At 42.8% G+C, this 24,239-nt stretch overlaps 1 protein-coding gene across 7 annotated transcripts in view; it reads right to left on the bottom strand.

Annotated features, from left to right (window-relative positions):
* Nucleotides 1–24,239, bottom strand: part of rtn4 (reticulon 4) — a 27,733-nt gene extending 3,494 nt beyond the window's left edge. Inside the window, exons 1-9 of one of the 7 annotated variants that reach the window (XM_021611282.3) lie at nt 23,575–24,239; nt 18,809–18,841; nt 15,802–15,855; nt 13,499–15,307; nt 3,921–4,128; nt 2,663–2,801; nt 1,423–1,492; nt 1,013–1,059; nt 10–68 (exon numbers count right to left, since the gene is read on the bottom strand). In XM_021611282.3, coding sequence (XP_021466957.2) covers nt 10–68; nt 1,013–1,059; nt 1,423–1,492; nt 2,663–2,801; nt 3,921–4,128; nt 13,499–15,307; nt 15,802–15,855; nt 18,809–18,841; nt 23,575–24,070 — 2,915 coding nt within the window. In that variant the 5' untranslated portion in view covers nt 24,071–24,239. 7 annotated transcript variants of the gene reach the window in all.

The raw sequence follows: 24,239 nt of genomic DNA, 5'->3' as shown, positions 1-24,239 counted from the left end.
TTTACTTACGTTGCAATAATGTCTTTAACCTGCTTGCTGGCCATACCCACGTAATGGTCAATCTGTACCTAAAATAAAACAAAATAAAAATAATTCTAGTGAAAAGCTCAGGTATAATACTTCTGCCTCAATTGGCTATGAAGTCAATTGATTGTGGTTACTGTCAAGAGGCGCGTGGGGGGGGGGGGGGGGGGGGGGATCGTGGTTACTGTCGAGAGGCGCGTGGGGGGGATCGTGGTTACTGTCGAGAGGCGCGTGGGGGGGATCGTGGTTACTGTCGAGAGGCGCGTGGGGGGGATCGTGGTTACTGTCGAGAGGCGCGTGGGGGGGATCGTGGTTACTGTCGAGAGGCGCGTGGGGGGGGATCGTGGTTACTGTCGAGAGGCGCGTGGGGGGGGATCGTGGTTACTGTCGAGAGGCGCGTGGGGGGGATCGTGGTTACTGTCGAGAGGCGCGTGGGGGGGGATCGTGGTTACTGTCGAGAGGCGCGTGGGGGGTGCTCGTGGTTACTGTCGAGAGGCGCGTGGGGGGGATCGTGGTTACTGTCGAGAGGCGCGTGGGGGGGTCGTGGTTACTGTCGAGAGGCGCGTGGGGGGGTCGTGGTTACTGTCGAGAGGCGCGTGGGGGGTCGTGGTTACTGTCGAGAGGTGCGTGGGGGGTCGTGGTTACTGTCGAGAGGCGCGTGGGGGGTGGTGGTTCCTGTCGAGAGGTGTGTCTGGGGGGATCGTGGTTACTGTCGAGAGGTGTGTCGGGGGTCATCGTGGTTACTGTCGAGAGGTGTGTCGGGGGGGATCGTGGTTACTGTCGAGAGGTGTGTCGGGGGGGATCGTGGTTACTGTCGAGAGGTGTGTCAGGGGGGATCGTGGTTACTGTCGAGAGGTGTGTCGGGGGGGGGATCGTGGTTACTGTCGAGAGGTGTGTCGGGGGGGATCGTGGTTACTGTCGAGAGGTGTGGGTGTTCTATGATTCCTTCACATTAACTTGTTTTTTTCATACATTTATCAGCTCATACCTTGTACTTCTCATAGACAATAGGGCAGCTAAACATTCCAACCAGACCTGGAGGGAGAAAAATAAGATCATGTTCTATAACAAGGTGGCATTATTCAACCTGGCTCTGCTGCAATCTCTAAACAGTATCTTGATGGCATGTCCCTTTATACCCAGAAGGGTGGATCAGATGCATGTCAAAGTATTTAAAAAGGAAGCTGGCGGTTATAATGGGTGTCAGACCGAAACCTGTCAATCAACCACCGTCTCTATTCGGACTCGCATGGTATCCTGAAATAAACCCAGCTTAGGCCTGTTCCTGAGAGTATTACAGAGCTAATCACATGATACTGCTTCCCTAGGCACCATAGCAACAAAACATCATAAATGCCTTTATAAAAGTTATTAATTGCCATTTATAAAGCATCTTACCCAGAATAAAGAGAGTGAGTCCGTTGAACAAGGCACCAACATAGGTGAGAATCCACATCAGCACAGCAAACTGAATGGGAGAAGAATGACAGGTTTTATTTCAGTGTGTTTAAAACACTAGGCCAATATGTAGGAGACCATTTTCCATATATTGATTAGCAAAGATATTCTATAACAATTTCCCGTAATGTAGCATATTCATTCCTACGGCATTTACAGACACTAGGTACTTTGCAGACGTAATCCAGGATCACATGCATCCTTATATGGTAATATGCAAGGTGGGTAGCCCCACTTTAAAAATGGACATGGTAGACAGAGCTTTTAAAATGAGCAACTAAAGAAACTGTCTGAGAATCTCTGACCTGGAATCAAAACATCAACAAGCATTTATACCTTGTCCCAAATGTATAAATAAGGTCATAGTGGTGTAGCCAAAGTGATGTTGTTTATTTACGACATTTGGCAGAGGTTTACGATGTCACTATTTCGCTCTACTCACAGGGTACACTACAGAATAAATAGATGACACTTCATGAACCTTAATAAACCTAAATTGATGTAGCCAATGGCTCTGTTGAATAGGCAGAGGTCTAATTCACTGTACCCTCCAACAGTGCACATTGTTGTTGAAGCCCCAGACTAACATACCCAATTCAACTCAGAGAGCTTGATGATTAGTTGAATCGGGTGTTCTTGTCCAGGGTTACAATAAAAATGTGTACTGTTGGGGGTACTTGAGGACCGGAGTTGGGAACCACTGCTCTAACAGAGGTCGGGCTAGGACCAAAGACACCCCCACCCACAGAGAGGGGCCAGACAGGTTGGGAGGAGGGGGCTTGAGTGGCCTTAGCAGTGGACAGGGCAAGAGTTGAACTGGAAGGTGTTGACAAGCATGTAGAAACCTCATAGCTCTCAACAGCTGCTGTCCCCCCCCTTAGGACACCTACTTCAGCCTGACTGTACATGGACAAAACGAAAGGAAAGCTCAAAGCCACTCATTTTACATGTGAACGTAATCATAGATTTAAGGGCAAATGTTTTCAGCTGAAATGTCAGTAGCTATTAAGGCAGGGCTCCCCAACTAGCAGGAGGTCGTCAATTTTTATTATCCTAACCAATTCTGAAATCAAATATGGGTTTGCAAGTCACGAGTGACCGTACCTCCTATACAAGCACTATATTTTCATGCAGGAGGTTGGCCTACATCCGTAAAATCTTCAGTTGCATAAACATTCACCTTTAGGGAATCCACCAGGTCTTCAACCAGGAAGAGGCGACGCAGCTCAGTGACTGTTGTGTTGAACCGTGCCAGAACGCAGTCGCTGTACTTATGGACAGTTCCCTCTGACAGAGCCACATCCTGATCCAGGTACAGCCTGCAAGACAAATGAGCGATCGACCTACGTATGTTGCAAGACAAATCATGAATCCAAATATGGTGCCTTTACACAAATAGCAATACGGAGAACGTAATCACAAAACATGGGTGAAGGGTCTACAATAACCTCTGTAGCCCACACAGGTTGTCAAGGAGAATAGTTTGCCTTTTTCTGTTTGCATGCTAGATTGATTTCTTAAATGCAAAGCCAAGAACCAGCTTAGTTATAACTTTCTGAGTACCAGTCATTTTGATTGTAATCTTAAACCCAGCTAATTCAAATCTTAACAAGTGGTTAGTGAGAACTCATAAGGCGGCTTTGAGCCACTGCCAGGAACGGGGATAAACTGAGTTGCAGCTCTGTGTGCGACTGAGTGGCAATGTTTACTCTCAAATAGGAGCCACGTCCCTTCTCCCTTAATGGCTGAGAATATATCCACTACTGCAACCCATCAAATCAAGTGATGCTCACTTCTCCTGAACAGCTTTCAAGTCAATGTTTTACTCCAACAGAACCATCTCTATCAATTAGCCAAGTAGCTGGATTAATGTTCAAATGGCAAATTCCTAAAACTGATGTGGGGTTTCAATTCAGTCAATTAAATGAAATTCAATTCCTGAATTGACTAGATGGAATTATCCTCAAACCCTATATAGATGCATACTTTTTGGAAACACTTCCTTGGTATATTGATCACCGTTCCATGGTCTTAGTGGTTAGAGAGTTGGGCCAGTAAACGAAAGGTTGCTAGATCGAATCCCCGAGCTGACACGGTAAAAATCTGTCGTTCTGCCCCTGAGCAAGGCAATTAACCCACTATTCCCCAAAGACGTGGATGTCGATGAATGCAGCCCACTGCACCGCTCTGATTCAGAGGGGTTGAGTTAAATGCAGAAGACACATTTCAGTTGGAGAACTGACTAGGTATCCCCCTTTCATATTCTTCTAATAGGCCCACAAGGCTGCGGTATTAGAAATGTAAGCGAGACGTCAACGTTACGCTGCTTGGCATCCTAATATGCCCCTTGGAAGTAAGGCATGTATAATGTAATAGAATATATGGATGTTGTCTGCAATACATCATGGAGTAAATTGAGTTGGTTATTGGTTATTCACTTGAATGGGTGCCCTTCGTCGGACTTCTGGATGGCCTGCAGGATCCCCTTGTATATCCTGAAGCAGATGGTGACAGAGAGGAGAGCCAGACCGATGTAGGAGGAGACACTGACGATGCTGCACAGTGTCAGGGAGAGCAGCAGGGAGAGGCTAGCGCCAAACACCACGCCCGAGGTCTTGACATCGCGCCAGTACAGGAGCTCTACCACTGCAGGGGAGAAGGGAAAGGGTCAGATAGCTGCAGTGCATAAGCACAAAAAAAAACAGTGGGCTTCCTTTCAACACATTATGCTACGCTATATCATGGCGGTGATGTGGAGACGGGATGAATCAGAGAGAAATCTATGAAAATCTTAGCTCCTAGCCACGTCTGGATAGATGCACTTCAATAAAAGGAAATCCTGGGTGTTTTAGTTTACTGCTGTACCAGTACAGCACTGCAGGTAATTGTCCATTCATAGGAGTCATGTTATTGGCCTAGCGCCCATTTCTGTGTGAAGATTGGGTGATGGCTAAAATTACAGAGCTGGGGGCAGGACAGACCCATGCTTGTGTTTCACCAGGGATTCCTAGCAGGTCAGTGTACATTATTAGATGTGAAACAGACGATTTCCTACTGGTTGACGAATTTCAAAAACGTAGGCTAGCCAGCAAGCTGACATCGTTTGAGTCTGCAATGTGAAATGACTTAGCAGGCTGCCAGATTTCAAATGGCTTAACAAGTGATGAATGAGCTTATAGTTGAAAACCTAAATCACATCTGACAAGTTTCTGCCAAAAAAGATAATCATATCAAGTACCAAAGCAACGACGTTTGTTGCATGAATTTGATTGAAATATGATCATACAGCTGACACTAAAAAAACCGAATGCCTAAAAACACTGCAGGACCAAGACCATAAGCAGCATCGGCAGTTTTATCCAGCCTAGGGACACACTTGACTGTCAAAAGTCACAATGGTTCTTGAGAGGCATCAAATCAGAGGTACAAGTCAGACAATCGGTACCCTTAGCTTAAACATGGCCACGTCGTGAGGTGTCGGTTTTTGGGCGGAGACGCCGTTAGGGTTTTGGGCAAATGAAAAGCTAACTTAAAAGCTAGCTGCCAGCTAGCTTAGCTACATGTATTTCCATACATAGCTAGCTAGCATAGTAGCCTTAGCCGGCCGGACCCAGAATTTGCATCACCATGGCCCTATGTCTAGAATGTTGCTAGCAATATTAGCTGACGTGCAATCAATAAAAACGTGAAGGGGGGGCCTTTCAGTCCGAACGTGTCTGTCTAGCTACACATGGTAAGCATGCACTAGCATGAGGACTTAAAAATAGCCCACGCATCATCAACAACGCTGATCTGATCCTATAAACACGCCATGTTTTAATCAAGTCCTTCCGTATACAGCTCCATATTCGTATATATACACTCGTCTTTGATATATCCATAGGGGATATAGATACAGGGAAAACGCCATGAATCGTCGATAACGCCATGTCTTTCTATCAGGCCAGTGTAGCCCCCATAAAGATAAACGTCAGTATCGTGCCACGCACAGCTCAATTCCTTCACATCTGCCTCCCACCAAAGCATGTGTCAAGCAGTGGTTAATTAAATGCATTGCATTAATTTAATGCAATGCAATCGAATATAAATGTGATATGAAAAAATCAGCATCGTAAACAAGAGCATGACAGCACTAACCCCGTTTGGCATCCATCTTGAGCCTCCTCGCATTCAGCACCAGCTCAGCTGTGCGAGGGAGAGCGAGGCAGTTCACCTCCTGCTAGGTCGATTTGATAGAAAGACAATTGTATGCACAGCTCTGCAGCGCCTCAGCCCTTAATATTTAACCCAAAATACGTTTCAATACATGACGAATGCAAATATGTGAATTAGCTTTTCTACAATTCGAGTGAAGTGTGGTAAAGCTTTGCATGAATAATCATTTGGTTTCAACACGGAATGAAAATTGGGTAGTAGGTGGTGTGGTAAATGTTACATAACTCTGCAAATGTTGACCAGTTCAAATCAACAACACAACAGTGCATCTTGCAGACCTACAAAGCCAGATCAAATATAAAATTAGGAGTAACAAAGCCATATTCCAACAAATGCAGAAACAGACCACCAGAGGCAGTTTGCAATTTATTTAAAGTCTTTCATACAACCATTTAAAGCTGTGGACCAATATAAAGCAACAAGTGCCTGACAGTGATTCCATGTTAGTAAGAACAGATTTTTGTAGCCCTAATGCCCCAGTTGGAACCAGTCAAACTCTAGAATCAGAATACATGCCGATTGGAAATCAATTCACCCGTTATCCTATTCAAAAAGAAACGACAGGCCTATGCTTTGCCTGGCTACCCAGACTCCTTGCTCTGGCCTAACTTAACATGGCAGAAGTAGAAAGAAGTAGAGTGGAGTTCCCACTTCCGTTTTACAAGGGAAACAGAAGTCATGTTGATAATACTGTATCCCTGAAAACCGGATGTTAGTGTAGGCTAGCTACGGCCAAAAACTACAGAGTTTCTAAACCTAGGGCGCTACATCACAAGACTTAAGGGAACGGTTACTAAACAGACCAGGCCGGGGTTTGAGAAGTCGATGAGAGAAGTGAACAATTCTTCCTTAGTTAAGTAGTTGAACATGTTATTACTCCAACCCTGTGAAAGTGACCAACGGACACGTTTTCATTTTGGTAAAAAAAACTACTTAATCGCAAAGGAGTGTCTTTGATTTGACAGACTGCACATGAGCAGTTTGCCACAAGACGACTGTTAGACCCAAATGTCGTGTTTCTACACATGAGCTTTGCTAGCTAACGTCGCCATGACATCGCCTACAAGTGTGATCAAGGATTTCTATTGGAAATGCAGTTTCTGCCCATCTTCATACCGTACTGTCTTTGGCTACACCACACCCACTGGAGTCTAGATCAAAGTACCTTGTCGACCCTTCACCGAATGCGAAAACTTTTGGGCAGTCCGATTGGTCCAGAAACCAATGGGTCGGGCCCAGAGCCAGAACACACGTGAGAAATGCTGCAGTTCATAAATTAGCCATTGGGTTTGATACCCAGAATGGTCGGAGACGGTCCCATGAAGGCAGTCGCAGAGTATAGTATGTAGAGAACGACAGAGCAACAGAAAAATTGTGTGAGTTGTCAGGCCGCCTATGCTTGCCTAATAAAGCTACTACACTAATGTCATTACCTTATCCGAAAGTGGCCAAGTGCCTCTTTTATGCTTTACTGATAGTGCACAGCCGGATAGTAATTGCGGGAATGGATGACATACCATTTAGTCAAATAGAGTTGACACAGAGGCCCTTTGTTGCAATGTGTGCCGATTGCCATTCTCCATCACAGAATGATGCAAAGGCAGCAGCACATGACATCGGCTGATATGAGCACAGCCACAGCACCAGTGTGATGCTTAGGCAACCCATGTCCCAGTCTGATCTGAAAGCAGATGGCTACAGCTGGGCCTGGAAAACACTAGAAGATCTCTTCTGCCATAAGCAACCTGGTGCTTGCCATATAGGGCAAATGTGAATCCATTTAAAAATGGAGGCTACTGACCACTGTTTCACACATGCTGAACAATTGGACTTCTATACACCTTTCTAACGCCTCATCAGCGAGCTGAAGGCTGGCCCTGCATTCAGCATGCACTTTTGTCAGAGGGGGTAGAGAGACCCCTGGGGAAGAGACTCCTGGTGCACTGGTGAGTCACCTCCAGGCTGCATGGAAATCATTAGACAAATGTTCTCACTTTTGCTTAACGCCCCTCCTCCCACTATGCACCTTTGGACACACTACTCCCCCCCGTCAGCACTACTCTGACCAAAGGTCATCTGCCAGCAATCATGGAAGCATTAAGAGCGCCTCTTACCAACAATTGGTTATCTACAGATGGCTACTCATTCATAGAGTAAATTATTTGCATGATTGGATAGGACAAGCAACCTCCAACAACCCACTCAAAACTACCAAAGTCATTACCAGTAACATCCTACGAATGTCCACAATACCTGCTCATTGTTTAATAACTACCACCTAAAAACAAAAACAGACTACTTTCCATTTCACAAATGAAATCGGTCTATAGAACCCTGCAATCATGGCTAAATAAAAAACTTGAAAAGGTTGCCGCAACAGTAAAATAAGGAAGAGGGATACCCTTGTCTTTCCACTGTGGCGGAGGCTGGGAGTCTCCGTTTTCCGTTTTTCCGTTTTCCATGATAGAGACGCTATTGTAGGTATCAGCAGGGCATTCCAGACAGCGTGCGGTGTGTTGGCCCGCAGTCGGGTGGGGTGCGGGGACCGAGGTGGAAGATGGGGGGGGACAACCAAACCTTCCTCCTGTGAGACTGCAGTGTTCCTTGTCTCACTCTCCCTTTCTCTGCCTGTCTCTTCCCCTCCCTCTCGCCCCTTCTCTCAGGGTGTACGACTGAGGTCAGCGGACTGTCTGCTAGCACAGAACACATCTAATGCTCTGACGCAGCAGCTATAAACTTCCCCCGCCTCCCTCCCAGAGAATCTCTCCCTCCCCTTGTGCAAATGTTCACGTGTTTTTCCCTCCCCAACACATATGACAAATCAGTGAGTAGATGACTCCACCCAGTGGTATAGTGGTGCCTGGAGAAGTAGGTATGCTCAAATTTAGCATAATAATTCCCAAAACGGCCCAGCGAAGGTGCCCTGTGTATTTCCCTTTCTTTTTTTCAGGTTCACTCTCAAATCACACTTTATAGACAAGAACGACAAATTGGATGTTCTAAATCCATAACGCTTAAATCATATAGACTAGAGGTCGACCGATTATGATTTTTCAACGCCGATACCGATAATTGGAGGACCAAAAAAGCCAATACCGATTAAATCGGCCAATTAAAATGTTTTTATTTTTATTTGTAATAATGACAATTACAACAATACTGTATGAACACTTATTTTAACTTAATATAATACATCTATAAAATCAATTTAGCCTCAAGTAAATAAATAATGAAACATGTTCAATTTGGTTAAATAATGTAAAAACAAAGTGTTGGAGAAGAAAGTAAAAGTGCAATATGTGCTATGTAAGAAAGCTAACGTTTCAGTTCCTTGCTCAGAACATGAGAACATATGAAAGCTGGTGGTTCCTTTTAACATGAGTCTTCAATATTCCCAGGTAAGAAGTTTTAGGTTGTAGTTATTATAGGAATTATAGGACTATTTCCCTCTATACCATTTGTATTTCATTAACCTTTGACTATTGGATGTTCTTATAGGCACTTTAGTATTGCCAGTGTAACAGTATAGCTTCCGTCCATCTCCTCCCTGGGCTCGAACCAGCAACACAACGACAATTAGCTTGCGCTAACTAGCTAGCCATTTCACTTCGGTAACACGAGCCTCATCTCGGGAGTTGATAAGCTTGAAGTCATAAACAGCGCAATGATTGATGCACAACGAAGCGCTGCTATCAAAGCGCACAAAAGTGCTGTTTGAATGAATGTTTACGCGCCTGCTTCTGCCTACCACCGCTCAGTCAGATACTTAGATATTTGTATGCTCAGTCAGATTATATGCAACGCAGGACACGCTAGATAATATAAGATAAATTTAATGCTAGCTAGCAACTTACCTTGGCTTACTGCATTCACTTAACTCCTTGTGGAGTGCAACAAGAGAGGGGCAGGTCGTTATTGCATTGGACTCGTTAACTGTAAGGTTGCAAGATTGGATCCCCCGAGCTGACAAGGTGAAAAATCTGTCTTTCTGCCCCTGAACAAGGCAGTTAACCCACCATTCCTAGGCCGTCATTGAAAATAAGAATGTTTTCTTAACTGACCTGCCTAGTTAAATAAAAAAGGCAAATTGCAAAAAAAAAAAAAAAGGCAAATCGGCGCCCAAAAATACAGATTTCCGATTGTTATGAAAAGTTAAAATCGGCCCTAATTAATCGATCGATCTCTAATATAGACCATTTTGTAGGTCTGGAAAAAATGTAAATTGTTTTTTTGGGAGGGTGAAGTTTCCCTTTAATCCAGTTGCACACCTAGCAAGAGACCGTTTGGCTAGAAGTGTTTCTGTACAACAATGTAGGCCTATAGTGTACATGTGATGGCAGTTAGCAAAACAAATGCACTCCCGATTGATAGAATAGATTCAACCAAAACCACTGACTAAACCTTTTCAATAGATACTGATCAGTTGAAACATCTTTCCTATCTACCCTACCAGCTACCGATGTCATTCTTCTGTGAGCCACTCCATGCGACAACCAGTTGACAGCTGCGCACTCTTGCTGCCTGACAGATGATATTCTGCTGTGAGTGCCTCGCATTAACACACATTACACGAACAAAAGTATGTGGACACCTGCTCTTTGAACATCTCATTCCAAAACCACCCCCCCCCCCTCCTTTCCTGCTGTAACAGCATCCACTCTTTTTTGATTGTTATCCCCTAGATGTTGGAACATTCCTGCGAGCACTTGCTTCTATTCAGCCACACAAGCATTAGTGAGGTCGGGCACTGATGTTAGGCAATTATGCCTGGGTCACAGTCTGCGTTCCAATTTATGAATTGTCTTGCTGAAACAGGAAAGGGCCTTCCTCAAACTGTTGCCACAAAGTTGGAAGAATAGTCTATGTCATTGTATGCTGTAGCGTTAAGATTTTACTTCACTGGAATTAAGGGGCCTAGCCCAAACCATGAAAAACAGCCCTGACCATTACTCCTCCTCCAAACTTTACACTTGGCACTATGCATTCGTGCAGGTACCGTTCTCCTGGAATCCACCAAACAGATTTGTCCGTCGGACTGCGTTTCCACTGCTCCAGCGTCCAATGGCAGCAAGCTTTATACGACTCCAGCCGCCGCTTAACATTGCGTATGGTGAAAGGGGGATACCTAGTCAGTTGTCCAACTGAATGCCTTCAACTGAAATGTGTCTTCCATATGTAACCCAACCCCTCTGAATCAGGTAGGTGCGGGTGACTGCCATAATCGACATCCACTTCTTCGGCGCCCCGGAACAGTGGGCTAACTGCCTTGCTCAGAGGCAGAACAGATTTTTACCTTGTCAGCTCAGGTGATCTTAGGCTTGGGTGAGGCTGACAAACAGTTTTTGTGCGGATGTTGCTTCCAGAGGCAGTTTGGAACTTGGTAGTGGGTGTTGCAACAGAGGACAGATTATTTTAACGCACTTCAGGCCTCGGCGGCCCCGTTGTGTGAACTTGTGTGGCCTACCACTTCGTGGCTGAGCCGTTGTTGCTCCTAGACGTTTTCACTTCACAATAACAGCACTTACAGTTGACCAGGGCAGAAATTTGACACACTGACTTGTTGGGTGGCATCCTATGACTGTGCCACGTTGAAAGCCACTGAGTTCTTCAGTAAGGACATTCTACTGCCAATGTTTGTCTATGGAGTTTGCGTGGCTGTGTGCTCGATTTTATACACCTGTCAGCAACGGGTGTGGCTGAAATAGATGAATCCACTAATTTGAAGGGGTGTCCACATACACTTGTATATATAGTGTATTTCACATGCTTTGCGATTGTGTAGGCTACTTTGTGCATGATGTCTCTGTTATACATAACGGATATGGCACTAAAACATTTTTAAAAAATGGTATACGGCGTACACCACCCAAAGTTCTATGTAGTTACTACAAACGCACAGATTAGACAGCCAACCCCTAGACTACAGAGTGCGTACTGTCACATCTTCATAAACTGCATCATATCATCAATCAGCCAAACAATTAACACATCTGGTCATCTCAAATCAACCTCATCAGAAGTCAAAATTCACATAAGAAAAATATGATTGTTGTATTAGTCCACTAGAGGGCACCGCTCATTTCATTTAAATGTCTGCCTAGGTTTACACTTAATTATCATTTCAAATTATTCATAATGCGTTGTTTTTATTAAGTCTTTCAGAGAGTTGACAAACGATCACAGCTCCCCAATGTATATTCACGCTCAGCACTTGAGCTGGAGTCAATAGCAGGTACAGTACAAGGTACATTTTTCTAGAATAAGGGTGTAGTCGTACTGAAGAAAGAAGATGGGTGAATGATTAATCATACAGTGTGGTCGGTCACTACAGATCTATGTGGATTCGAATCTCACTAACGGGGTTTTGCGAATGAGATGGCAGGGGTGGTGATGTTTCAGATGGTATGGCATATCCGGTCGAACAAGGAAGAGAACACTTGCTGACAAGCTCTATTCTTCATCGGCTGGTGTCGCAATGCAGGGAGGGAGATTCCTTGCACACTGTCTTGGGGCCCACCAGCCTAGCTCAGTGCAATGTCACAATCAAATCTCTGTACACTGATATCGGTGCCTCGTGTGCATCACTGGGTAAATAACCAGCTAGATACAACTGAGCCATTCATTTGTAAAGGCTAAAGGCTATTGCTTTCATCTTCATTTATTTTATTATATTAATGTTATTTCAAGCAATCATGCAACAAAAATATGTACTAAAATACTATATCTGAAGGGCACTGCCCAGTGAGGTAAACCGTACTAAAACATCTAGAATTGTTTTGCTTTAACACTGCCCTTTTCACTGAGCTGTTTTTTTCCATCTGGACATGGGGGCTCAAAGGCTATGAGGCCTATAAGGAGGTCTACAGTTTCAGCTTCATATCTCTGGTTATTTTCAGTAGGGCTAAAACCAGACTGCAGACAGAGGTAATCTAATTCCACAGAGCAAAAAGCTCTGGGCAAACTAAAACCACTGGGGGGTGAGCAAGACAAAGGCAGGCTTGCAAACTGCCACGCCCTGTTCCATGTGAGGTTTCCACTAGATAACACAGCTACAAAAAATAGCTTTTTGGTCTTAATTTAAGGTTAGGTATAAGATTAAGTTAAAAAATAACATTTTAAGTTGATCAATTGTAGAAATGGGTGTTTAGCCATAATTATAACTTTGTGGCTGTGTTAACTAGTGACTACCCATGTGAGAGGCAGTTCTTACCATGCCCCATTGGTCAGAATGTAAATTAATCCTTATAGATCAGTTCATTTTCTGGCCAGGCGTATTATGAAAAACATAACAAGCATTCAAATATTACTAGATGGCTGAATTGTATGATATACCTTAATGAGATTATGCACTGCCAGGTCACTTCCTTTAAATATATTCTGTCCTTTTAACGTAATCGCTTTGTGACAAACCCCCCCAATTGCACATTTATATTCCATTTCTGAACAGTGAAGTCATGGGAAATGAATTCTGTACTTACCACATGAAGAGGATAGATTGCAAAATACAATGACAAGATTTAAGACACTGACATTTACTAATGGGGAGGGGGGGGGGGGGATTAACTACTGCATATGAAAACCAAGATCAAGAAACCAATCTCATGCCAACGCATGCTCACACACAATTGTAATGGTTATTCAAAAAGATGTAAAAAGGGACGAGGCAGAGAAGGGTGATGTAAAAGAAGTGAAAACTGTGCATGGGAGAAAAATGAGTTATGGGCGGAGCTAAATAACGACCAAGGAGAGTGAAATGACGACGCATCAATGCAATGGTGACGAACTTCCATGCGGAAATTACCTGCTTCTGTGCTCAGGTTGGGCATCTGAGCAGTTTTGGGGCCCTCTGTGTCCTTAGTGACCATCTCTGGTTCGCGAACTGGCGAGTGGATGAGAGGGGCCTGAGACGCAGGCTCGTTGATATCATCCTTCTCCAGGTAGGCCTTACCCTCCTGGGTAAGTAGGAGGTAAGAGCTCTGACTGGGAACTTCTTCCTGAACTTCTGGGGCTACATTTGCAGACGTCACATCCTTCAGCCCAAAGCTCATGTCATCATCATCATCATCATCGTCATCCATACTTAGCTCTGGTGCCTTGGCAAACTTGGCACCATCAAATGCTTCTAGAAACTCATCCATCACACCCCTGGTGGGCCTTTCGATGAACTCGAACTCTTCCGAGGAGACTTCAGGCTCAGAGTTCTCCTCTACTGCCTCTGGCTCTTCCACTTTCATGTCATTCTTCTCAGTCTCCACCTGGAAACTTGCAGGATTCTTGGCCATTGCCTCCAGAACAGGGGACAGAGAGTCTGCGGACGGACTCTCGGAATCAGAATCTTCAGGGGTCTTTCTAGTCTGGATATTAAGAGGCTCTAATTTGTTCACTATTTTGGGTGAATCTTGACTGGAAAACATCCAATCTTTTTGTTCTATCTGGACAGGTTCTTTGCTCTGGGGTGTGGTCCCTGCCTCCTTTACGAGGTCAAAGGCACTAAAGCCTTTATCTTCAGTCTTCACTGCTAATCTTGCTTCAGTCTCCTCAGTCAGCTCCTTTAGCAGTAAAGCTTTGGAATCGAAAGCAAAGGGATTTGTGGCTGACAGAGGGACAGGGACAGTGGGTGACTCAACTATCTTCCGGACAGGAGCAGGGCTCGGCTCAGTGCTTCCTTCAGAAGAGCCAGAGTCCACTTTGTCAGGGTTCAGAGGGAAGGGCTTTAAGATATCTGGGAGAGATGGAGGTGCAGAGTCTTCGCTCTCTTTTGGGGTGGTTGAGAACTGATTGAGTGGCTCCATGAGAGAGTCCGCAGCCATCTTGACAGACACGTACGTTTTTGTCTCATCATAATATGATGGTGGGCTGCCATCTTGGGAGTCTCCAGCCTGGCCATATTGGACCAGGTCTGGGGTGGGACTCTCAGATATTTTAGCTGCCATGCTGTCAGAAGTGGTATCCCCAAAATGGGAGAACCCAGCATCTGCTACAGGGGAGAGGCCTTGGAATGGATTCTTCTTCACCTCAAACATTAAGTCATCATCTGGTTGGCCAAGCATATCTGGCACATACCCAGAGGAGCCTCTGGAGGCTGAGTCCTTGGAGAACATATCCATGGAGGCCCTGGTGTTGTCTTGAGAAACTTGGGATGGAGAATCCCAGTGCTCTATTGGGGTAGAGGAGGCAGGTGCAATGTAAGATTCAGGGGTCATCGGGGGATTTTGGGGGGACCGGGAAGGTGTAGCAGACCTGACTGAGCTACAAATCTGCTCTTCAGGAGAGACAACCCCACTGTCTTCACACAGAGACTTGGGCCTTCCATCTCTCTCCAAGCAAATGTTTTGATCATGTTTACTTTGAGTGTAGGAAGCAGCTTCTAACCCTTTCACGATATCCTCATCGTTCTTAATAAAGCCTAATCTGGTGTTACCCTCTTCATCACAAGGCATATCCTTGGTCTGTATTTTGGGAGGCTCAGTAGAAGGCCAAGAAGAGAAGCCCAATGGAGCAGACGTTGGATTTGGACTCTCTGACAAAGAGAGGTCCTCCAGAGAGTCAGGAGAGTGAAGAGGAGAGAGGGGGGAGATGGGAGCAGGGGAATCACCCTTCTGCCCAAGTTCTTGAGTAGAGAGGGAAAATGCAATACATCAAGACACACTCCATTCCTTCAGTGCTAGCAAGCCATGCTGGGCAAGCCCTGCCAGCATTCTGCAGAGGTAAGGTGGTGATTCCCATCAGATAAATCTCAGAGGTTATATCTGGCATGCCAAAAGATGCAAAACCAGTTATGAACATATTTTTTTCTAAGACAACCCTGTGTAATGTGTCAATTTAGTCACTTAACATGGGCGGAATCAATGAGGGGAATCATCACTTATAAACCTCATGAATTTGTAACTATAAAGTGGGTTTCTTCTGTCATATCTACAGTAAGTGGACTTTGGTCACAGGGATTCAAAATACACTTTTTTCCCCCCTAAATGCAAATCCTATGAAAAACTATTCCTTAAACTTGGCATGCATTTCAGACAGTCAAAATGTAATTCCGGTATAAAGGAACGAACTGAAAAAGAAGATGCAGGAGGGCAAAGACAGCCAGCAAAGAGAACTTGCCTTTTGGGAATTGCATCAGAGGTTGAAGCGGAGTAGAAGGAAGAAAATGTTCATCTGAAAGAGAGACAGTAGCAGTGTGAAATGGACAATACCAGTAGTTGAGGAGGATAATATAAGTTCTACACTGGAGTAGAAAGTTATTCAAGCAAGACCACAATAATGTGAACCAGACCCTAACAGTGGGACACATTGTAGACTAGAGGTCTACCGATTGTGATTTTTCAACACCGATACCGATTATAGGAGGACCAAAAAAAAAAGCTGATACCGATTAATCTGACGATTTTTCAAATGTTATTTGTAATAATAACAATTACAATAATACTGAATGAACACTTATTTTAACTTAATATAATGCATCAATAAAAATCAATTTAGCCTCAAATAAATAATGAAACATGTTCAATTTGGTTTAAATAGTGCAAAAACAAAGTGTTGGAGAAGTAAAAGTGCAATATGTGCCATGTAAAAAAGCTCACGTTTGAGTTCCTTGCTCAGAACATGAGAACATATGAAAGTTGGTGGTTCCTTTTAACATGAGACGTTAATATTCCCAGGTAAGAGGTTTTTAGGTTGTAGTTAATATAGCATTTTTGGGGGCTATTTCTCTCTATACCATTTGTATTTCATATAACTTTGACGGCCCTTGCAGAGCAAGGGGGAATAACTACAAGTCTCAGAGCAAGTGACGTTTGAAACGCTATTAGCGCGCACCCCTTTGGTCATTAATATGGTCGAATCCGGAAACTATCATTACGAAAACAAGACGTTTATTCTTTCAGTGAAATACGTAACCGTTCCGTATTTTATCTAACGGGTGGCATCCCTAAGTCTAAATATTCTTGTTACATTGCACAACCTTCAATGTCATAATTACATAAAATTCTGGCAAATTAGTTCGCAAAGAGCCAGGCTGCCCAAACTGTTGCATATACCCTAGCCATTTCACTTCGGTTACACGAGCCTCATCTCGGGAGTTGATAGGCTTGAAGTCATAAACAGCGCAATGCTTGATGCACAACGAAGAACTGCTGGCAAAACGCCCGAAAGTGCTGTTTGAATAAATGTTTACGCGCCTGCTTCTGCCTACCACCGCTCAGTCAGATTATATGCAACGCAGGACACGCTAGATAATATCTAGTAATATCATCAACCATGTGTAGTTAACTAGTGATTATGATTGATTGTTTTTAATAGTTTAAAGCTAGCTAGCAACTTACCTTGGTTTACTGCATTCGCGTAACTCCTTGTGGAGTGCAACGAGAGAGAGGCAGGTCGTTATTGCGTTGGACTAGTTAAGGTTGCAAGATTGGATCCCCCGAGCTGACAAGGTGAAAATCTGAAATCTGAATGTGTTCTTAACTGACTTGCCTAGTTAAATAAAGATTAAATAAATAAAAAAATTTAAATATCGGCAAATCGGCGCCCAAAAAATACAGATTTCTGATTGTTATGAAAACTTGAAATCGGCCCTAATTAAATCGGTCGACCTCTAATAAGATCATCCAATAGTCAAAGGTTAATGAAATACAAACGGTATAGAGGGAAATAGTCCTTTAATTCCTATAATAACTACAACCTAAAACTTCTTACCTGGGAATATTGAAGACTCATGTTAAAAGGAACCACCAGCTTTTATATGTTCTCATGTTCTGAGCAAGGAACTGAAACGTTAGCTTTCTTACATAGCACATATTGCACTTTTACTTTCTTCTCCAACACTTTGTTTTTGCATTATTTAAACCAAATTGAACATGTTACATTATTTACTTGAGGCTAAATTGATTTTATTGATGTATTATATTAAGTTAAAATAAGTGTTCATACAGTATTGTTGTAATTGTCATTATTACACATTTTTAAAAATGGCTGATTAATCGGCATCGGTTTATTTGGTCCTCCAATAATCGGTATCGGCGTTGAAAAATTATAAAATCGGTCGACCTCTAGTTCCTAGGCCGTCATTGAAAATAAGAATGTGTTCTTAACTGACTTGCCTAGTTAAATAAAGGTATATACATTTATTTTAATTTCAATTAAAATAAAACAAATCAGCAAAATCTGAAAAAAATATATATTTCCGATTGTTATGAAAACTTGAAATCGGCACTAATTAATCGGTCGACCTCTATTGCAGACACCCTCTCTGTACAGGCAGCTTAGAGCATACAAGACAGGAATAGATGTCAGGCATGTAACAAAGCCAGGGAAGACGGTCATATTTTTGGCAGAAATACATGAAAAGGGAAATTCTTCTGTAGCAGAATGAAGATTTGCCTTAAAAAGGAACAAGTGAAAAATAACCCAAGATAATCTATTTTCAATCATTTCCTATAATAAAAATGGGGAACTGCCTGTGCCATCTAGCCAATGGACAAACTACATGACAAATATTACACAAAATGTTAATGTCAATAATCTTATTGCAGTGCTAAATGAAGTAGCAAAAAAAGTGGTTCAGGCTCTTGTCTAGAGTATTATTAAACTGTATTCCTTCTTTCAATTCTTGATTTCAGATATTAGGCCCAACTGTTTAAGACATTTGCCTAATATCCTTGACTGACACACCTTAGCAGAGCATTAGGTGAGAGTTGGCAAAAACATAGGAAGAGCACATATTCAAATCAAGACCATTTAATCAAAATGTGAAATAATTGCATAAATCTTAAATTGCATAAATCTTGTAATTTGAGTAATTTGAATGCAATGAGCTAAATTTCAGCCAAATCACCACAATTTCAATATTCTCAATAGCCTGCCGATTAAGACGTCTTGGAATATTACACAAGGTCAAAAACAAAAATCATTCTTAGTTGATTCAATGATCATGAAAGGAACAATTTAAACTCACGAGTTGCCATCAACAATGCTTCTGAACAAATCATTAAAAAAGAGATCAAGCATTTACTCAAAAGCCGGCAATATTTTCATATTACAACATTTATATTTTACATTGATTATTCCAATCTGTGGATTATTCAGATGAGACCAGTTCCAGGCCGGTTACCTCTCTTGTCTATGTTCCAACGTTGAAGTACACCTAAAATTTAACCAATAGACATTATACATTAGCTATAATGAAATCCAAGATGCTTGAATTTTCTGTCCACCTGTTCTGCATAAGCTATAGGCCTTTATGGCAATGACTTTGCTTGAATAGTGTATTGTGGAACCCTAAAAGTTGGCCAACACTTGCCTCATTATGACCAATGTTCCCTCTAACAGGTCAGGTGAGCGCAAACTTGAAGGTTGTGAAAAATCTGTGCAACTTCCTACATGCCATAATTTTTTACTTTTTTTTTAATTTAAACACACGCAGGGCTTGACATTAACCCGTTTATCCACTAGGTGGTGACTGAAAATGTGTTTGACGCAAGAAACCACTTTACATCACATCTACTCCAGGACAGCTTATACGTAGCCTAAACACAGTCCAGTTCAAAGTGAATGGCACAGATCCAAATATGGCAATGACCATTTGCATATAAGCCTACTGCAGCTCTGATTGGTTATGGCGCACCGGTCGGTGTAGAGTACAGACCTGAGCAGTGCCTGTCAATGCAATGCGCTCGTCCTACAAGAAAATCTCTTGCACAGTTAATTTTGCATACTAAGTCTGGCATTGTTCGTTTTGTTTCTGAGTATTACACTGAATGTGGATAATATGGCGTTTATTCGACCACATTTCCCACAGTAGATTGAAACATTGATAGTATTAACTAAAGGGGAAAACTCAAGAAATACCGATGTCCAATCTCATGCTTTTCTGCACAGGCGGATATTCTGTGTGGCAATCAGAGGTCGGAAGTGCTGGCTACATGTATGGCAACTGCAATGGAAGTCATGTTAACTCTAGTCAAGCCAGTATGGAGACATGAGAAGGGGGCCTTCCTGTTGGTGGCGTCCGATTTTAAATGGGGAGGAAAACTCTTGCATGGCATCGACATGAGATGCAGTGGGGTAATCTACCTGCTGCTATCTTCGCCAAAGAACACAATGGGTATTTCTCAATATGCATACTACTATGTGCTTCGCGCATGCAATCTGTAGCACGGGAGGGCTGAAGCATGAGTTCAAATCAAAGTATGCGAAACGGAGCACGGAGGGCACTTCTCGGATGCGTACTCCACTTGTTGCAAGCTTCAACTAAAAGTATGGTGAGAAATGTCACGCAGCCACTTAAAAGGGACACAATTTCTTGAACTCGATGTTGGCCATTATTTGAGCTGAAGCGAGAGAATAAAACTCAGACTTCAAATCTCATGTTGCCTGCTAGCCACGAAGAATTGGCATCATCTACCTTGGGTAACAAAGGCTTAAGGACATTTTTGGCTGTTTAACTAGCTGGCTAGCTAGATTATTATGATTCACATATAGCTAGCTGATAATTATGAAGTTAAACATTTGCTTTGTGTATATCTTGTCTCTATTGCCATTGTCCTGGCTGCAAGAAGGTTCAGTGAATGGGGGGGGTGCAGCATGTGCGAGTTAAAACCTCTTTATCCTACCCCCTCCTTTTTCGAACATTCTGTTAAAAATCGCTTAACTTTTCAGCGTCCTGCTACTCATGCCAGGAATATAGTATATGCATATGATTAGTATGTGTGGATAGAAAACTCAGAAGTTTCTAAAACTGGTTAAATCACGACTGTGACTATAACAGAGCGTGTTTCATCGAAAAGCACAGGAAAAACTGCTCACTGAAATCTGAAAAAAGTATCCATGCGCCCCTTTCATGGATTACTTAAAGGAAACCAAATTGAATATGGAGACGGATGCAATTCATACAGCTTCCACACGATGTCGCCAAAAACGTAATTTTCATTGACAAAAATCCATTGAGGCATTACGAATAGATCCTTGATCACATCCAGCCTACCTCAATCGATTTTGGAAGATTGAAAAATGGACACTTTTCTTTTGTAGCTGCTATTGAATACAGATCGCCCAGTGATCAATTTGATCGCTTATTAACGTTTACAAATACCTAAAGTTGGGTTATAAAAGTAGGTTGAAGTTTTTTGTCAAAGAATATAGGCAACTTATATCATTTTTAAACATGACGTTGCGTCTTGGAAGAGAGCTTTTTTCGTGATGCAGACAGGCCATACAAATGGATATTTTGGGCATTCATGGACGGATTTAATCGGGAAAAAGACCAATTTGTGATGTTTATGGGACATATAGGAGTGCCAACAAAGAATATCATCAAAGGTAATGAATGTTTTATATTTTATTTCTGCGTTTTGGGTAGCACCGGCTACCGCAAAATCTGTTGTTTACGTGTCGTGCTGGTATTTTGGGGGGTGCATGCTATCAGATAATAGCTTCTCATGCTTTCGCCGAAAAGCATTTTAAAAATCTGACTTGTTGGCTAGATTCACAACGAGTGTAGCTTTAATTCAATACCCTACAAGTCTATTTTAATGAACGTTTGAGTTTTAACAAGTACATTTAGCATTTAGCGTAGCGCATTTGCATTTCCAGGTGCCTACTTGTGACGCAGACGTCTCAAGTAGGACCAAGAAGTTAATAAAGTAGGGAGAATGTGAGTACTTCTCAAATGTTATATGCCTTCTATACACTTGTTCTCATAAGGTCCTCGGAGAAGGCACTTGGAGCATGACGCAGAGGCAGTGCGTTGCAGAGGCAGTGCGTTGGATGTGGTGCATACACTGGATTTATCCAACCGAACGTATGTGTCAACCTGTATGCGTAAACGGCTTGACAGTAATGGTTGCAGAAGGTGAATGTTGAACTTTTGTTGCATACATATCCAGATAATGTCACATACTACTTCGCGCAGTGATGCTGTCAGTGTGGTCAAAGCGTGAGTGTGGGGAGTATAGTAGTATGTATATTAAGAAACACCCAATGAATGTTTGCTGTCAAAACACACTCCCTACTATAACAGACAGAAGAACACGCCTTTTGTCAAGAAACAGAGGTCTAATTAACCTGATACCATAGCAACTACAGCACCTAACCTAGCCAAGATACCTCAACTCCACAATTATTTTATCCACAGAGTTGTGCGAAGAATAGAGCATTGCAGTCGATACTTCAATGTAAATACTTAAACCCTTACTGTGTACCTATGTTGGTCCCTTGTTGTTGCGTGCCATTGTTTGCTGAAATCCATACTTGTTAATAAAATAAAACCAGACTAATTTCTGCTGCTCTAAGATGGCAACAGTGCGCATGGCCAATTAAAACGCAACAAGGAAACAGTTGGTGGTTGTATTTGATCAACGTTTAAATAAAAAGTATGGAATAAAGCAAACATAGAAAGGCACTCAACAGAGGACAAACAGATATACTGGAAGGGTTTAAGACTATACGTGTATGAAGTATCAACGGCATAGTGAGTTGAAGGACTATTTCAAAAACTCTAGTCTCCACAATATACTCTGGATGAAATCGTTGTGGAGTTGAGGCAGTTGGCTACACCTAACAGAGTGTGCCAATATATAAAAGTAGGCAAATGAATCAGTGCCCTGGTAGCTGACAAACCCAGCTGCTGTTGTGGTAAAGAGTGAAGCATTCAGAGGTGGGGTAGGGGGTTATTCCCTTATCTCTACTTGCCCTTTGTAGGATATGGAGACTACGATACACAGCAAAACAGTGGGAGCAAACCCACCAGGCATGTCGGAGCCAGCAGGCCCATTTCCTGAACGTTTTTAGCATCTCTCCTGTTTAACATGTCTACACAAATTATTGCAGGAAACCAAAGTAGACTATATAAAGCATGCCTGTCCTCCCAAAATGACATTTCGCTAGTTCGAAGACAATAGTAGGGCCTAAACCAATTAAATGGACAGTCACTCAACCAGGTCTTTGAAGCTAATATAATGGTCTCCCAACCCCGCCCTGATTGTCTTCCCTAACATGTTCGGGAAAGTGTTTCGTCAGATAGCCAAGCATGTTACAAACATTGCTCCCAACTAATGCTATTTTCAGCCGAATTGGTTGCGAGTTAATAACATTAACCAGAAGGGTCAGATGGAAGATTTGTGTGAAAAACCAAAACATCGTGCGATGAAAATGTTATCAGAAAAATAACGTTCGCTAGCTTACTTCCATTAGATAGCTAACGTTAGTTACCTTTTATGAAAGTAACTTGGATATTTGTGGAGAAACAACTAAAACGGGAGTGGTCGATTTTAGATGCTTCCTTTGTTACGACTAATACAAGCCATCTTGGCTGAGTCAAAACAGCGCGTGCTAGCTAGGTAGGCTAGCGCAAACACACAAACCGGGTTGGAGCATGACAGTCTCAGAATTAATCAATGACCCAATGTGTTATCTTCTTGTTAGCTAACATTGCATGCCATTTAAAAACACCACACTGTTGTATCACCTTAAGGGTGTTGTTGAAATCGGTACCTCAATTTTGCCAGTTAAAGTTATATTAGCTAGCTAGCCATCTTCTTGCTGATGATTGTCACAGGTGGGCCGCATCGTCACAAAGCTAGCTACCTCGCGTGATTGGCCATCCATAAAACATTATTTACTTCAGAAACGTTAGCTACCTAGTCAACTATACCTGCATGTTTGGCGTTTCGAACTACACCAATGTCAATGCCAGGGATTTGTTGTCGAGACGTCCACACATTTGCTTTATAAAAAATGGTTGTCGCAGCAATCCCACATAGCTACGCTAACGTTAGTTAGCCAACGTTGCCCGACAAACGTCTATTTTAATAATGCATTACCAAGAGACTGATTACGAAACCAGATTGTCTAAAACGTTTAAAATAATTGACTACTCACGGGATGGTGCTGGAGGAGCCGCAATCGCTTCTTTCTCTGGAGCCGCTTCGGGGAGCACTTCTGCTACTGGAGCTGCTTCCACTGGAGCGGATTCTACTACTGGGGCTGGTTCTTTTTCTTGAGCTGCTTTTGGGGGATCTGGCCTTATGAGTTCTGGCAAATAGTCTGCATCCAAAGGATTGAGAATCACTGGTTGAGCTTCTGAAAATGTGTCAGTCACCTCTTCCTCCTGTTCTTCATCTGATGGAGTTATATCTGAAATCACCTCGTTTGTCAGTTGTTCCTTTGCTTCCTCCGTAAATTCTTTTAAATCATCGGGGCAAGAAGCCATGTGCCTCTCAATAGCATCCTGTGCTCCACCAACTAAGTCTACAATATCATCTTTGCCAACTTTAGCTGTGGCCTCGTTGCCATAATGATTCCCGAATTGTCTGTAGCTTCTCATTTCGTCTTCGGACGGAGTTGTGGACGATACTACTTGTTCACTGTCTTCCATCTAATTGCCGGTTATCTGCGTAAAAAGTTAATACTTTTGAAGGACAAGTTCCCAAAATAACTAACTACACTCAAAAAAATCCAAAATACCTCTAACTAACAATAAAATACGCTCGTTGACTCCCTTCAAGAGCCGAATAAACCAAAGTAACAGAAATGCGCCACGACCA

This window comes from Oncorhynchus mykiss, chromosome 1 (assembly GCF_057628025.1).
Source record: "Oncorhynchus mykiss isolate SJ-2025 chromosome 1, ASM5762802v1, whole genome shotgun sequence".
Taxonomy (NCBI): domain Eukaryota; kingdom Metazoa; phylum Chordata; class Actinopteri; order Salmoniformes; family Salmonidae; genus Oncorhynchus; species Oncorhynchus mykiss.
The sequence above is the reverse complement of the archived record's forward strand: the minus strand, read 5'-3'. Positions and strand labels throughout refer to the sequence as shown.